The 17,375-nt window shown below is 36.9% G+C and overlaps 1 protein-coding gene across 1 annotated transcript in view; it reads left to right on the top strand.

The window, feature by feature from the left end:
* Positions 1-17,122, top strand: part of TET2 (tet methylcytosine dioxygenase 2) — a 138,289-nt gene extending 121,167 nt beyond the window's left edge. The window contains exons 8-11 of the mRNA XM_082729168.1: positions 1,601-1,690; positions 6,995-7,132; positions 9,902-10,256; positions 12,319-17,122. Coding sequence (XP_082585294.1) covers positions 1,601-1,690; positions 6,995-7,132; positions 9,902-10,256; positions 12,319-13,787 — 2,052 coding nt within the window. The 3' untranslated portion in view covers positions 13,788-17,122. The remainder of the gene's footprint in view (positions 1-1,600; positions 1,691-6,994; positions 7,133-9,901; positions 10,257-12,318) is intronic.
* The last annotated feature ends 253 nt before the right edge of the window (positions 17,123-17,375 follow it).

The following is a 17,375-nucleotide window of genomic DNA, read 5'->3' as shown; positions in this document are numbered from 1 at the left end:
TGCAGAAGTCATGTTCATCACTATCCCATTCAATAAAGACCATTTCTCATCACATTGTCATACCGTGATATTTGATAAAGTTATCATAATGAATGCATTCAAGTAACTAAAACATATCTAGATATTAATATAAAATTTTAATTGATATTATATATTTCTCAAAATATAACTTAAAAATGGGTATCAATTTTAATAACTTTGGGGTATAGCTTCTAGTGTATGCTAATTGAATAATCAAAAAACCCCTGAATGCTTACCATTTAGATATGACCAAATTTTTAGTGACTCTGTGAACCTTATAATTTTTTCAAACTTTAAGTGTAATTGAAATACAGTCAAACTTTAAGTGCAACTGAAATACAGTTATACTATATATATTATTGATATGTCCCTCTAAATGAAAAATGTGCTAGTGTTATTATTTGTGACTATAATAGTAAGTGGAAATTTAGTAAAGTACAAAAACTCTTGAAATGATGATAAAATTTTTTTCACAGGATTGTATTTTTAATAAACTATAGTAAATGGGCTACATATCCCTCTTCATAAGAAGAAAATACAAACAATAAGCCTAATGAAGTGTATCAGTTTTACATAGCTGATAAGCCACTTTAATTTTCCACACTGCGGAGCTTTTTTACTACTATTTTATAAATGTTTATCGCTTTTACTAGATTTAACATAAAGCAAATCCAAGGGATAGCTAGGAACATCCTCCCTCAGGTAGGTAGGAGAGGTTGGCTTAGAAACCTCCTCATCTTCTAAATTATAAATAAGTATAACTCCTCCAGGTAGTTACATCTTCTACGGTTTTGGAGAAAAGAAAAATGAATTATTCATTTTATACAGGAAGAGAAACTGGAGTCCCATTTACAAAACCTGTCCACTCTTATGGCACCAACACAACTGTGAAATGAGAACTTCTAAATATGAATGGAATAACTAGGTATTATCACCTACCATTTTACAAGTATCTTACCTAGAAAATCTTTCTTTTGTAGGGAGGAAGGAAGGAGTGTAACTGAACATTTCTCCTTTAAAGTAAATTTACAAAGTTCTGCATATAAACTCTCAACATTTCTAGTTCTGAGAGTTTTATCCATATGTGAAGCATCTACTAACTTTTAGTTCAGCGGAAAGATCTTCTCAAATTTTGAATGCTATTTTTATAAACATTTAAAAATATGAAGATTGAAAATAGATGCACCAAACAAATCCTTTCAATAGCTCATCTTCCATGGCAGCTGACTGGAGAAGGAGTGGAGAATGTGACCTCTTTAAAACCATATGGCTTTATTCTCCTTATCCCACTACTAGCATACTCTTACATTTATAAAATGCCAAATATCCACATGGGGAGTACAAAATTGATTAATATAAAACACCAAAGAGCTAGACATTCTAATAACACATACAAAAATAGATGATGTATGGTTTATACTTTTTATTTAGAAATAGTTGTGTTAAGGAACGTTATTTAATAAGAAAGACACTATTGTCATTTTGATCTAAGATGTAGTGAGAAAAATTTAACTGATAGCCTCTCTTACATATGGAAAGGATTTAGGATTTAATACATAGAATTATTCATTTTATACAGGAAGAGAAACTGGAGTCCCATTTACAAAACCTGTCCACTCTTATGGCACCAACATACAAGAAACTTGCACCTGATGCATATAATAATCAGGTAAGTTTATAAAAAAAAATCATTGACAATGACTGGAACAGTTTACTTATTATTGATGACCTACCTACTTCCAAAATTATTTTTGAAGCAATGATTTTCCTTTATTTTTCTAATTTTTCCTCTTCCCAATTAGAGAACCCACAGTGTTCTGTTTCTGGTACATAAGAATTATATCATCCAAAAGAGCATATTTTTGCTCTTTTAATCTGTAAAGATAATGAGCTTTTAAGTCTCACAAGCTGTTCTATCCACTAATCTTGTTTTCATATCTTTTCTGTAATCAGACTTTGGTGGTTAATTAAAATTATGTGGTGCAAACTATAGGTTCTAACCACCTATTAACTGTTTTCACATATATGTCTATATATATTAAGCTGTGAGTGTACTGCTTTGTAAGTGTACATAGAAATGTCCAAATATGTCAGATTTTGCTGGATTCTCTTCTTTTTAATTGGCCTTAGCTCCATGAACCAAGTAAAAACATCTTTTTCCTATTTTTTGGGTGTGTTGTAGACTGTACCTATTTGGAAGGCTGGGTGATTTGTTCAGAAATGCTCATGAAGGGGAAAAAAAAAACTGAAGTCTTCCCTGTCATTATAACATCAACAACTGGAGCATTAAATGGATATAAGCTAGATACCATATTTAGTATATGTTATATATATTAAATATATATATATTTATGTTATAAACTAAATATTTAGTCACTGTGGACATAAAGGTAAGCAATGTAGGGTTTCTGTCTTTAGAGGAGACAGAGATATGTAAAATAGCAATTATAGAATAATATGATAACAGATGGAATAGAGGTATGCACATTTCTGAAGGAACAAAAAAGTTCTCCCTGAAAGTAGAGAATTAAGAATTAAGGTCACAAATGGCCTTGGAGACCATATAAAAATCTTTGAACTTGACCCTGTACTTAAGAAGGCTACCATTGGGGCATTTTAAGTGTGTGTTGGGGGCAGAGGAGGATGATTTAATTTATAAAGAACACTGCATCAAAAACTAATGATGTGCAATTGCAGGGTAGATCTATATTTAATTTCTTGAGGACTCTCCTCACTTTTTTCCAAAGTGGCTGTACCAACTTACATTCCCACCAGCAGTGTAAGAGGATTCCCCTTTCTCCACATCCTCTCCAACACATATTGTTTACAGTCTTGTTAATTTTAGCCATTCTGACTGGTATAAGGTGGTATCTCAATGTGGTTTTGATTTGAATCTCCCTGATGGCTAGTGATGATAAACATTTTTTTCATGTGTCTGTTAGCCATTTGTATGTCTTCTTTGGAGAAGTGTCTGTTCATGTCTTTTGCCCATTCTTTGACATGATTATGTTTTGTGTGTGTTGACTTTGAGGAGTTCTTTATACATCTTGGATGTCAGCCCTTTGTCTATACTGTCATTTGTAAATATCTTCTCCCATTCCGTGGGTTGCCTCTTTGTTTTGTTGACTGTTTCCTTTGCTGTGCAGAAGCTTTTGATCTTGATGAAGTCCCAAAAGTTCATTTTCACTTTTATTTCCTTTGTCTTTGGAGACATATCTTGAAAGAAGTTGCTGTGGCCTATGTTGAAGAGGTTACTGCCTATGTTCTCCTCTAGGATTCTGATGAATTCCTGCCTCGTGTTGAGGTCTTTTATCCATTTCAAGTTTATCTTTGTGTATAGTGTAAGAGAATGGTTGAGTTTCATTCTTCTACACATAGCTGTCCAGTTTTCCCAGCACCATTTACTGAAGAGACTGTCTTTTTCCCACTGTATATGTGTCTGTTTTTATCCCAGTGCCATGCTGTCTTGGTGATCACAGCTTTGTAGTTAAAAAAAAAACAAACAAACAACTAATGATGTATTGTATGGTGACTGACATGACACAGTAAGAAAAAGAACTAATGAAGTACGATGTGGTGACATAACATAATACAAAAAAGCATAAAATAAATAAATATAGTTTACCCAATAAGCCAAATTAAAATACAACGTACATTGGCATAAGATTAAATCGGAGAAGTAAGCTAGTGTAGTCATTGAGCACGAGATGTTAAAGTCCTAAATTAAAGAGATGGCAGTAGTGATAGAATAAAGAAAATAAAATGTGTGAAATATTTGAGGTAGAACTTACAGAACTTAGTGACCGATTGGATTTGAGGATAAGCAAAAGGGAGAGGTTCAGGATTCACCAAATTTCTGGCTTGGACAGATGGTTCTATTTAGTATTTGGAGTCAATGAGGAAAAGTAAGTTTGGGGGCAAATAGGGGGAAATGATACATTTTATTTTGGACAACTATGTTTGACATAATTCTGGAATAATTGGATAGAAAATCAGGAGAAAAATCCAAACTAGCACTGTAGATTTGAGACTTATCAAAATGCAAGTAGTTGAAACTGAATACATAGGAGTGAATACAGTTTTTCAAAGTGGAGGTTATAAAGCGAAGGGGCTGCTGATGGCATTCTGGAACACATGGACATTTTAGGAGTGGAAGATGAGAAACCAGTAAAGTAAATGCTGGGGGTAGGCACAATATAGTAAAAGAAGTTAAAGATTTAAGGGAAAGAGAGAGACTGATAGATGGAGGAAAGCTGGAAGTGATGAAGGTAGCCAGAGAGGAGTACACAACAGCAGGGGGTACAGGGAAGTATGAAGAAGAGTGTGTTTAGCAAACAATTGTCATTTAATGACATTAAAGACTAATGGGATTAGATTAGTTTATGTAGCAGAGACAGATGGGGACACCAATACTAATTTAATGATTTGGCTACTCTTGTTTCAATTATGGACTTTTAACACTTTCCTCAAACCTGAACTCTTTCTTTTTTAAGTGGGAGCAAAAGAGGCAAATTAAATAATGATGATCTGTTTATAAAGTTGTTTCATGTCACAACTTAGGTTTTTAGAAATGTATATGTTGTCTATGAAAAATATTTTAAATGCTGTTAATAGTAGTTGGATTAATACTTATTTTACAACCTTATCTGCTTTGGTAAGTATCACAGAAAAATATATGGGATGCTTTGGTACTGTTGTAAAATAATTCTGAGTGAGAAACACAATAGATCAAGCTATAAAAAGAAAATGAGTAAAGTCTATGTTGCTTGATTTCAAGTTTGACCATTGTCTGTTGAATAAATTTTTTTATAGGTGCTATTAATCAAATGGCTTTAGCAGGGAAAGAGGACAGAATAACAAAGCATTAATGTTCTTTTCACTCTACTCCTTTTATTTTTATTATAGATGGTGTCATACACATGTGATTTTCTAAGCATTGATATTCCACCCAGTTACATTATGTTTGGAGTATTTTATGCATTACCTAAACCTAGAATATCCAAAATACAACAGTACCCCAAATTTTAGTTATAACAGGATGATTAGATATGACTCTTCAGGTGTGTTTCAGTATTTGTATATGAATAAATGTACTGATAAATGGGCAAAGTTTCATTTAAGCAAGATGAATAAGCTCTAGAGATCTGCTTTGCAACATGTGTACCTACAGTCAACAGTAATGTATTAGACACTTTAACGGTCGATCTCGTGTTATGCATTCTTACCATAAAATATAAATGTGTGCACATCATGGGATACTACTCAGCCATCAAAAAGAATGAAATCTTGCCATTTGCAGTGATGTGAATGGAGCTAGAGTGTATTAGGCTAAGTAAAATAAGTCAGAGAAAGACAAACACCTTATGATTTCACTCATATATGGAATTGAAAAAACAAAATGGATAAACATATGGAAAGGAAAAAAAAAAAAAAGAGAGAAGCAAACCATAAGAGACTCTTAACTATAGAGAACAAACTGAGGGTTGATGGAAGGAGGTGGGTGGGCAGTGTACTGAATGGGTGATGGGTATTAAGGAGGGCACTTGTGATGAGCACTGGATGTTATATGTAACATATGTTATATGTAAGTGATGAATCACTAAATTCTACTCCTGAAACCAATTTTACCATCTATGTTAACTACAATTTAAATAAAGGAAAAAAAATTAAAAATTTAAATACATACATATACATTAAAAAAAATATGTAAAAAAATAGATGTAAGATCTACCTAAATTAAATCAGTCAATAGCTGTGAATGGATAAGGTGTTTTCTGTATTGCATGGTAGTTCCTATTAGTAATGTTCATCCATATGTATTAATATGGTTTAGAGATCCAAAAAATAGCCTTGTGATCTTTCCACACAGTACAGGGGAAGACCTGTTAAATTTATGGATGCTGTCAAAACCTACCATTTGATTTTTTTTTTTTTTTAAGATTTTATTTTTTTATTTGACAGAGAGAGATCACAAGTAGGCAGAGAGGCAGGCAGAGAGAGAGAGGAGGAAGCAGGCTCCCTGTGGAGCAGAGAGCCCGATGTGGGACTCGATCCCAGGACCCTGAGATCATGACCTGAGCCGAAGGCAGTGGCTTAACCCACTGAGCCACCCAGGCGCCCTACCATTTGATTTTTATCTCCTCCCCCAACTGAATATATTATCCTCATTTCTCATCTCTATGCTCTTCCCTGGCTTTATTCCTTGATTTTGTAAAGTCTCATTTCTAAAGTTAAACTTCTCATCAGAGAAAAATGTAAGAAAAAAAGAGGAGAAACATCTTTTAAGTACTGAAAGAGAAAAAAACTGTCAACCTAGAAATCTCTCCCAGTAAAAACAACTCTCAAAAGTAAAGGCAAAATCAAGTATATGAAATTCTTGGGCATAAAAATTTGACATTTGACAAAAATGTACAAGACCTGTGCACTGAAAACTACAAACTTGCTGAAATTTAAAAAGACCCAAACTGGAAAGATATACTGTGTTTATGGATCACAGGACTAAATATTTTTAAGATGTCAGTTTTCCCCAAGTCAATCAATGAATTCAGTACCTTATCTGTCAAAACGTTGCCAAGTGTTTTGAAGGAATTGACATTCTAAAATATAGAGAGAGAAATGCAAAGGATTTAGAATAGAGAATTTTCAAAAAGATCAGAATTTGATGATTTCTACTGCCTGATTTTAAGATTACTAAAGATCCATATTTATTAGTAATCGGGATAGTGATATTGGCATATACAACATACCTCCCAACACACCATTATATACCAAAAGATCAGAGTTTTGTGTCACTCCATTGTATTTCTGGATATAAAATATGCAACATTTTTTTAAAGTTCTTAATAGCCAAAAATACTAAGGAGTCTTTTTGGCCTTTTCAGTGCCCAGGTCTTACACTTTTTCTCAAATGTATGCCTGAGAATTTCAGATGCCTAAGTACATCCCCATTCACACACACGCTTTTATTTTTCAGATTGAATATGAACACAGAGCACCAGAGTGCCGACTGGGTCTGAAGGAAGGCCGGCCATTCTCAGGGGTCACTGCATGTTTGGACTTCTGTGCTCACGCCCACAGGGACTTACACAACATGCAGAATGGCAGCACATTGGTAAGTGTGCTGGTTAGCAGCACATCCTGTGAAATAGTGGAAAGCTGAAAGTTAGTAGCATGTGATTAGAGTAATGTATTCTCTGCAGGTGTCATTGCACAAGTGTTTTCATGAATGAGTTGCTGTTACAAAGGTGGCCATATTTGGCATATCTAGTACTCTCATACTGGGTTGGCATATTCCTGGAAATCTGTTGACAGTCACAGGAAAATCATGGAAATGTTGATGCTAACTAAACCAGTGACTGTGCATTGCCAGCTACCATTAGCTACCAAAAGTTCCTTCAAAATTCAGAGTCAGGTATCTGGTAGGTTATAATCAGTATAGTAGAAAGCCATATACAAGCCAAGGCACCAGTCCACCTTGCAGAGAGAAGTACAAATGAAAAATACATCATCTGTGGCACAGTGACTACTGTAGAAAATTCAAAGTACAAAAGAGCCCACTATAACTACATAGTACAGTGGGTGAAGTGGATTGGGCTGTATAATTGGAGGTTTTGGTAAGTGGAGAAAATGAATATGGGCTGAGGGTAGAACAGTGTTCAACACTGATAGTGTCCATGGTGTGGCCTTGCATGGAGAGAGAGAAACCAGAGTGGAGATAAAGAATGAAAAAGTTCAAGTGAAGAAATTATAAATTAATCCACCTAGTGAGTCATCAACATGGATATATTAGTGTAGTTGAGAAAGATGACCAATGAGGCTTAAGTTGAAAAATAGAATACAGAGACCAAAGTCATAGTCTAGGGTAGAAAAGAACCCAGGGAGGTGGTAAGCTATAGTGGAAGTAATTCACGGAACCTGGTATGAAGTTTTTGAGAGGCAGAAAAGGTATTGGTTTAATGGTTTAAAGCAGAGGTCAGAAGGGTTTTTTTATTAAAGGAAAGATGGTAAATATTTTAGGCTTACATAGTATCTTAGACCACATTCTTTATTTTGTTGTTGTTGTTTTTTTTTTAATTAAAAATGCAAAAAAAAAAACCATTCAGTTCACTGGCCATGTAGAAACTGGCTCTGAGACAGTTTGGCTTGCAGACTTCTGACCCAGGAGGACCAACAAGGAGGCTTATCATCCACAATGTCTAAAATCATCATTAATCATGTGTGGAACACTTGCTTACTATTAGAAGGCTAGGCTAGATTTGGGGAGAAATAAATGATAATCAGAGCCATAATAGGTCTAAACATAGCCATGTTTCACTCTAGCAAGGTGATGGAGAGAAGACAGAGATGGTCAGGGTTCCACATAAAGGGGACTTTACGTCTAATAGGTCACGGTTTTCACGAGGTAGAAAGGAAAGCAACACGAGGTAAGAAGAATGGAATAGGGACAAACGTGAGAAAAGGTGGCAGGTGCCCCAAAAGATGTGGATTTGGAAGACTTTTATGTACAGGAAGTGAAAAGCTCGTTTTAGTCCCATCTCATGTTGAATTTATCTTTCAAGTTAAGTCTGTTAGGCTCACATTCCTTTCAAGAGTCTCTTCCAGTAATTTTATTTTACCTGCACTTTAAATAACTATGATCACATTGTTTTCTGCATCAGTCAAAAACACGAACTACTTTGGGAGAAGGGGGGTGGGGTTATGGACATTGGGGAGGGTATGTGCTTTGGTGAGTGCTGTGAAGTGTGTAAACCTGGTGATTCACAGACCTGTACCCCTGGGGATAAAAATATATGTTTATAATAAATAAAAAATTAAAAAAAAAACAAACAAACACGAACTACTAAAAGCTAGTATGTTCCAGCCAACAAATAATATCTCATCAACACCAATAGGATTGTGGCTAACAAAAGAGAAAAAGTACAATTAAATTAGCAAAGCAAGAGAAGTAGACTTTTCCCCTTTTTGGAACAGCCCCTCGTATGGTACGACAGCTTAGAAGAGAAACAAGAGAGGAACGATAGTAAGTCAGTCTTAACGAGTACAGAGACGGAAAGAAGAGGAAGATAGACACAGTGTCGAGTTATATATTCCCTATAGCAACTACATCTTCAATTTCACATTATTTTTTTTAAGATTTTATTTACTTATTTGAGAGAGAGTGAGAGATTGACAGCATGAGAGGGGAGAGGTGAGTGGGAGAAGCAGACTCCCCACCAAACAGGGAGCCTGATGTGGGACTTGATGCCAGGACTCCAGGATCATGACCTGAGCTGGAGGCAGTTGCTTAACCAACTGAGCCACCTAGGGGACCCAACTTTACATTATTTAGATTTCACTTTGGTATTTTGTGGAAATTTCTTAAGCACAATGAAGGAGAGTTAAGAGTCTGGTGTGGGGGAAGATGTGAAATGTCTTTGTGTACAGAAGTATGAGATTAGGTGACTGATAACTAGCAAAACAGGAAATCATTTGGTGGAAGAAACTTATAGCCTCTTCTTAAAGAGGTTTCACATCTCTTGCATTTATGTTTCAAGTGTGAAAGGTGGGAGATTGCTTCATTTTGGTTCTTCCTAGAATCAGAAATATATGTGAAGAAGAAAGTCACCATGGGCAACAGTTCCTGATAGACTCAAAAAAAGAAAAGGGGGAAAAAAAACATTAACGTGGACTGTCTTTTCCCTGTACCATTTTAATGGCACCTCCCTTAAGAACAGATAGACGTGATTCATGGTAATATGCCTGTCACTGATCTGGTCCAGGAGACCACCACCACAAATCTAAATACTGACAGGGGGAAAGTTACACGCGCACACACACACACACACACACACACACACACTTCTTTTGGACTGAAACTGAGTACTGTCTTATTTCCCTACAGGTATGCACCCTTACTAGAGAAGACAATCGAGAAATCGGAGGAAAACCTGAGGATGAGCAGCTGCATGTTCTGCCTCTCTACAAAGTCTCTGATGTGGATGAGTTTGGGAGTGTGGAAGCTCAAGAGAAGAAGAAACAAAATGGTGCGATTCAGGTGCTGAGTTCTTTTCGGCGGAAAGTCAGGATGTTAGCGGAACCAGTCAAGACATGCCGACAAAGGAAACTAGAAGCCAAGAAAGCTGCAGCTGAAAAGCTTTCCTCTCTGGAGAACAGCGCAAATAAGAATGAAAAGGAAAAGTCAGCCTCATCTCGTACAAAACAGACTGAAAATGCAAGCCAGGCTAAACAGTTGGCAGGTAACTTTAATGTAAAGCATTGTGCATCTGTGTTATCTGAAACTTACATTAAAAATGAGTATCAGTTATTTCAGATGAATATATTCAATCATGGTCTTAGTTTTGTACCAAAATCTTCTCTGAAGTCCCAAGGACCAGGCTTTGTTCTTGGAGATGATGAGATATGGCACCCTTAACCCCAGCTTAATGAAGAAGTTTGGGTTCTGTTCTATAATAGGTGGCAGTTTTATGATAGGCAGGTAATATAGTGAAATTAGGGTTAATCTAGCAGTGACAGGAGGGCAGATTAGAGGCTGAGGAGCTATGAGTTTGGAGATTGATGCAATAAACCAAGAGAAAAGCTTGAGTTTGGGTGGTAGCAATGAAGATACAGCAAAAATTATGGAAGCAAATACTCCTAAAATGATTCTCAATTCATGGATGACCAAACACTGGAACAAAGACAAAAGAAAAATTTAATGATTTCAACATTTTAAGCCTAGGTAACTAAAACAGTACTATTTGTTGAAATAAGAACTTTGAAAATGGGAATTATGGTGAAGGGGCAGGAGAAGATTGTCAAAGCCCCTTGCTTTTGTCTTCAGTTAATTTCTACAAAATGCCATACCATGTAATATCCATATCCACATCTTACAGATGGCATTAGCCTGGCATTAACAAAAGAAAAAGGCTTATTTTTTAAGTTTAGTCTACTAGTTTGCTTAGAGCCAACTATCTTCACCAAGTCAAATTCCCCTACCAATTCATCTCAAAACCTAGAGAAACTAAGTAATTTAGAATAATATGCTAAAGATGCTCAACAAAAATATGTGTTGATTGGCTGACTTACACTAAGAGAAGTGAGGAGAAGGGAGTTGGGGGAAATTGGAAGGGGAGGTGAACCATGAGAGACTATGGACTCTGAAAAACAATCTGAGGGGTTTGAATTGGCAGGTGGGTTGGAGGTTGGGGGAATCAGGTGGTGGGTATTAGAGAGGGCACGGATTGCATGGAGCACTGGGTGTGGTGCAAAAACAATGAATACTGTTATGCCGAAAATAAATAAAAAATAAATTAAAAAAATAATAATAAAGGCATCTCATGACCAACATGACCAAAAAAAAGAGAGAGAGAGAGAAGTAAATCCTATTCACTCTTAATCTCTCCTTTAAGTGAGCTGCAAAGTATAATCAGAACTCTGCCTCCAGTCTTTTCTAACTGGTCTCTGTAATAATCATTTCAGTGCTTAGGATTGCCATTACAGCTCCATTTATTTGTTCTGTTCTTATATATAGATTTTTAAGCGAGGTCATGAAACAGACATATGACAAAATTTTCACTTACAAAGCTGAAAATTACTTTAAAGTTTTATTGACAACTCTGTAGATAGGGTTTGCCAATTATAGAAGATATGCTTGGGGTATTTAAATGAATGTCATTCTTTTTCTAATAGCATTGCTGAACAAATTTGTCTCCTGTAACAAATTTTATGCTACTTCCAACTATTTAACAAATGTTATTGCACACCAGGCAATGGAGAAATAAGTAAAATAAGACCTGGGCCCTTCCTTCAAGGAACCCATTTGCACCAGCAGGAGAAGAGGACTAAAAATGCATAGTTACCATACATTATGACGCATTTTTCTATCTCACTGATGTCTGCAGTGGGTATTATACATGCACTAGGAGATGAGGTCAGAGCAGGCTTCCTTGAGGAAGGGAGGACTCAGGAAGGGCAGGGAGATGGGATGGAGGGAGATGGGCACTTCAGGGAGAGTGTTCTATCGTCAGACACACAGAAGCTCCAGAAAACATGGTGCTCTCAGTGAAACAGCTTGGGGATGTTTGTGACATTTTTCTTCACTTACCAAATTGTACTGTTGTAGAGATCTGCTGTTTTATCTAATGCTTTAGACAAAAAATTACACCAGACAATGATCAGAACCCTGACTTTGCTCTTATCCTTGTTTAATGGGTATTGCATAATCTTAGCGGGGTTCTCCAATCCATTTAAGCATCCTTGCTAGCTCCTGTAAAATAATAACTGGACACATGTGTGTGCTTTCTCCTCTCCTGTCCACAGAGCTTTTGCGACTTTCAGGACCAGTCATGCAGCAGCCCCAGCAGCCCCCACCCCCGCCGCTGCAGAAGCAACCTCCACAGCCACAGAAGCAGCCACCCCAGCACCCACCCCAGCATCACCCAGTGACGAATAACCCTCAGTCAGAGCCTGTCAACTCCTACTCTTCCTCTGGATCTGCCAACCTGTACATCAGACGGCCCAATCCAGTGATCCAGGCTTACCCGAGCTCTTCACACACTTCAGATGTTTATGGGAGTGCCAGCCCTATGAACCTCTATTCCACACCATCCCAAGCTACAGGTTCATATTTGAATTCTTCTAATCCCATGAATCCCTACACCGGGCTTCTCAACCAGAATAACCAATATCCATCCTATCAGTGCAATGGAAATGTATCGGTGGATAACTGCTCCCCATATCTGGGTTCCTATTCTCCACAGCCTCAACCCATGGATCTATACAGGTATCCAAACCAAGACCCTCTCTCTAAACTAAATTTACCACCCATCCATACACTTTACCAGCCGAGGTTTGGAAATAGCCAGAATTTTTCTTCTAAGTACTTAGGTTATGGAAACCAAACTATGCAGGGAGATGCCTTCAGCAGTTGTACCCTTAAAACAAATGTACACCATGTAGGGACATTTACTCCTTATTCCACTCATGAGATGGATGGCCACTTCATGGGAGCCGCCTCTAGATTACCACCCAGTGTGAGCAATCCAAACATAGACTATAAGAATGGTGAACATCCCCCATCTTCTCATATAATCCATAACTACGGTGCCGCTCCAGGCATGTTCAACAGCTCTCTCCATGCCCTGCACCTCCAAAACAAGGAAAATGACATGCTTGCCCACACAGCTAATGGGTTCTCTAAGATGCTTCCAGGTCTTAGCCATGATAGAACCGCTTCTGTGCAAGAAGGCTTACACAAGCTACAGGAGGCTGGTAACCAGGAAAAGCAGCCATCTGCCACCGAGGACAATGATGAAGTCTGGTCAGACAGTGAGCAGAGCTTTCTAGATCCTGACATTGGGGGAGTGGCTGTGGCTCCAACTCACGGGTCAATTCTCATTGAGTGTGCCAAGCGCGAGCTTCATGCCACCACCCCTTTAAAGAATCCCAATAGGAATCACCCCACCAGGATCTCGCTTGTCTTTTACCAGCATAAGAGCATGAATGAGCCAAAACATGGCTTGGCGCTCTGGGAAGCCAAAATGGCTGAGAAAGCCCGAGAGAAAGAGGAAGAGTGTGAGAAGTATGGCCCGGACTATGTGCCTCAGAAAACCCACGGCAAAAAAGTGAAACGGGAGCCCACTGAGCCGCATGAACCTTCCGAGCCCACTTACCTGCGCTTTATCAAGTCCCTTGCTGAAAGGACCATGTCCGTGACCACAGACTCCACAGTAACTACATCTCCATATGCCTTCACTCGGGTCACAGGGCCTTACAACAGATACATATGATGTCACCCCTTGTGGTGGGTACCTCATTTGAAAAGACCACAACCAACCTGTCCATAGTATAGTTCTCATGACGGGGGCAGTGGGGAAAGGATACAGGATTTATGACAAATGTGGTAGGAGGAACCTCAGCTCACCAGCAAAAGAAGAGGTCATCCTACCATAGCACTTAATTTCCACTGACTCCTAAGTGGTCGCAGATGGCATCTAGGCAAAAAGACCAAAGCATTCTATGCAAAAAGAAGGTGGGGAAGAAAGTGTTCCACAATTTACATTTTTAAACACTGGTTCTATTATTGGACGAGATGATATGTAAATGTGATTTTTTTTCCCCCTTAGAACTCACATCTGTGACCACTTTTAATAATACCAAGTTTGCATAGTCATGGAACACAAGTTAAACAAGTACTGTAGTATTACAGTGGCAGGAATTTTCAAATACCATCTGGTGCTGAATATACAATGTACTGAAATACTGGAATTACGGCTTTTTAACATGCAGTTTTTACTGTAATCTTAATATTAACTTTTATTTATCAAAATAGCTACAGGAAGCATAAATAAATAGAGAGCAAAACACTGAATTTGTTCGGATGTTCTAAGAAATGGTGCTAAGAAAATGGTGTCTTTAACAATTGAAAATTTAATGCCTTTATATCATCAAGATGCTATCAGTGTACTCCAATGCCCTTGAATAATAGGGGTACCTTTTCATTCAAGTTTTTAGCATAATTACCTATTCTTACATGAGGGTTTTTTTTTTTAATGTGGACATTTAAAGGCCTCTGGATTTTGCTCATCCAGTGAAGTCCTTGTAGGACAATAAACTTATATATGTACATATATGTATACACATATGTATATGTGCACACACGTATATGTATAAATATTTTAAATGGTGTTTTAGAAGCACTTTGTCTACCTAAGCTTTGACAACTTGAACAATGCTAAGGTACTGAGACGTTTAAAAAAAAAAAAAGTTTACTTTCATTTTAGAATGCAAAGTTGATTTTTTTTTTTTTAAGGAAACAAGGAAAGCTTTTAAAATATTTTTGCTTTTAGCCATGCATCTGCTGATGAGCAATGTGTCCATTTTTAATACAGCCAGTTAAATCCTCAACGGGGCTTACTGGATTCAAGGGAATACATTAATCCACAACACGTGTTTTCTGGTGCTCATCTCACATGCTATACTGTAAAACAGTTTTATAAAACATTGTATGACAAGTTCATTGCTCAAATATGTAGTTTTAGGAATTTCTCTTAACTGCAGGTAATTATTAACGACATGCTACAGATTTAACAAAGCTAGTTCACTTAAGCTGATGTTATTTTATGGATCTGTACGCTCTTCAGCAAACCGAATGGCAGTCTGCTTTTGTGTTGATAATTGTATATTGTGATGTTGTCATTTCTTAGCTGAAGTGTCCTCTTTTCCAGGAAGATTGAGCAGACTGATGCCTGCATAAGATGAATAAACAGGGTTAGTTCCATGTGAATCTGTTAATTAAAAAGAAAAAAACGGGCAGCTGGTTTGCTGTGGTGGTTTTAAATCATTAATTTGTATAAAGAAGTGGTGAAAGAGATGTATAGTAAGTAAATTAAATTGTAAACAAAACTTTTTTAACGCAATGCTTTAGTATTTTAGTACTGTAAAAAAATTTAAATATATACATATATATGTGTATATATATATATATATATATATATATGGATTTGAAACAGAATTCACATCATGATGGTGCTACTCAGCCTGCTACAAATATATCATAATGTGAGCTAAGAATTCATTAAAGGTTTGAGTGATGTTCCTACTTGTCATATACCTCAACACTAGTTTGGCAATAGGATATTGAACTGAGAGTGAAAGCTTAGAGCATCATGTACCATCATTTTTTTTCCAAGTCTTTTTATTATTGTTATTATTATTATTAAAAAAGCATACCTGTTTTTCAATACTTGATTTCTTAGCAAGTATAACTTGAACTTCAACCTTTTTGTTCTAAAAATTCAGGGATATTTCAGCTCATGTTCTCCTTATGCCAACATGTCACCTGTGTTTATGTAAAATTGTTGTAGGTTAATAAATATATTCTTTTTTCAGGGATTTAACCCTTTTACTTTGAATCCCTCCTATTTTACTTGTATATGTCCTGATGTAACTAAAACTAATTTTGTAAAAATCTGTTGGCTCTTTTTATTGTAAAGAAAAGCATTTTAAAAGTTTGGGGAAATCTTTTGACTGTTTCAAGCAGGAAAAAAAAAATTACATGAAAATAGAATGCACTGAGTTGATAAAGGGAAGATTGTAAGGCAGGAGTTTGGCAAGTGGCCGTTGGCTAGAGTCTCTTGACACTCTTCAGAGTTTTTGATCCCGCAGCCAATACAGTAGAGGGCCACAATGACTTCCCTCCACAGGCCGAACACATAAGGGTGTGGCGTGCAATCGACTGTACAGTTACATTTTGGTCTGAGTACATTTGTGCTTACTGACATTTCAAATAAATTCTTAAATGAGGCCTTTGAGTTTTACTGGTCAAGTCATTATAACATGGCTTTCGATTTTTTTAAAAATCGCCCCACAGTCTTTGGCTGTGACCAGTTTACAGACATTTCAAAAATGTCTGCTTTGCGTATGTCAAACCACATGATTTAAATATTTTGCATATACCATGTATCTAACCCCAGATATTTGGCTACTACAGGCACATCTGTTGGTTTTGAGTCAGCCATCCCTCTGTGAATATTTGGTTTCTGTGTCACCCACTGTCATTTGTCAAACTGCTGGCCAACGAGCAAGAAGTGTAGTTTGGGGTTTGCTTTGGAGAGAGGGAGGGAGGGAGGGAGGAGGAGAGGAAATCGAGTGGCATATTGTAAATATCAGATCTATAATTGTAAATATCAAACCTGCCTCAGTTAGAATGAATGGAAGCAGATCTCCAATTTGCTTATATAGGAATATCAGGTTAACTATATAGCCATACTTGAAAATGCTTCTGAGTGGTGTCAACTTTACTTGAATGAATTTTTCATCTTGATTGACGCACAGTGGTGTACAGTTCACTTCTCAAGCTAGTGGTTAACTTGTGTAGGAAATTTTTGCAGTTTGACACTAAGATAATGAACTCTGTGTGCATTTTTCTGTGCTTTTTTTAAAACTTAGTTTCATTTCATTTTCATGTTTGGTTTGTCTATAAAACCTGAGGATGGTTATAAATACTGTAAGTATTGTAATGTTATGAATGCAGGTTATTTGAAAAGCGTTTATTATTATATCATTCCTGATAACGCTATGTGAGTGTTTTTAATAAAATTTATATTTATTTAATGCACTCTAAGTACTGTCTTGTTGAAGTTTCTGTTTACTGCCTGAACTACTGCTACTTCAATGAGGCCAAAGGGAATGAAAAGAAATTGCTTTTTAAAGATACTTTTTATTTTTTTTTAAAGATTTTATTTATCAGAGAGAGAGGGGGAGAGAGCGAGCACAAGCAGACAGAATGGCAGGCAGAGGCAGAGGGAGAAGCAGGCTCCCTGCTGAGCAAGAAGCCCAATGTGGGACTCGATCCCAGGACGCTGGGATCACGACCT

Source organism: Mustela nivalis (genome assembly GCF_964662115.1).
Source record: "Mustela nivalis genome assembly, chromosome: 4".
Classification (NCBI taxonomy): domain Eukaryota; kingdom Metazoa; phylum Chordata; class Mammalia; order Carnivora; family Mustelidae; genus Mustela; species Mustela nivalis.
Note: the sequence above shows the minus strand (reverse complement) of the source record. Positions and strands in the feature narration are given on the sequence as shown.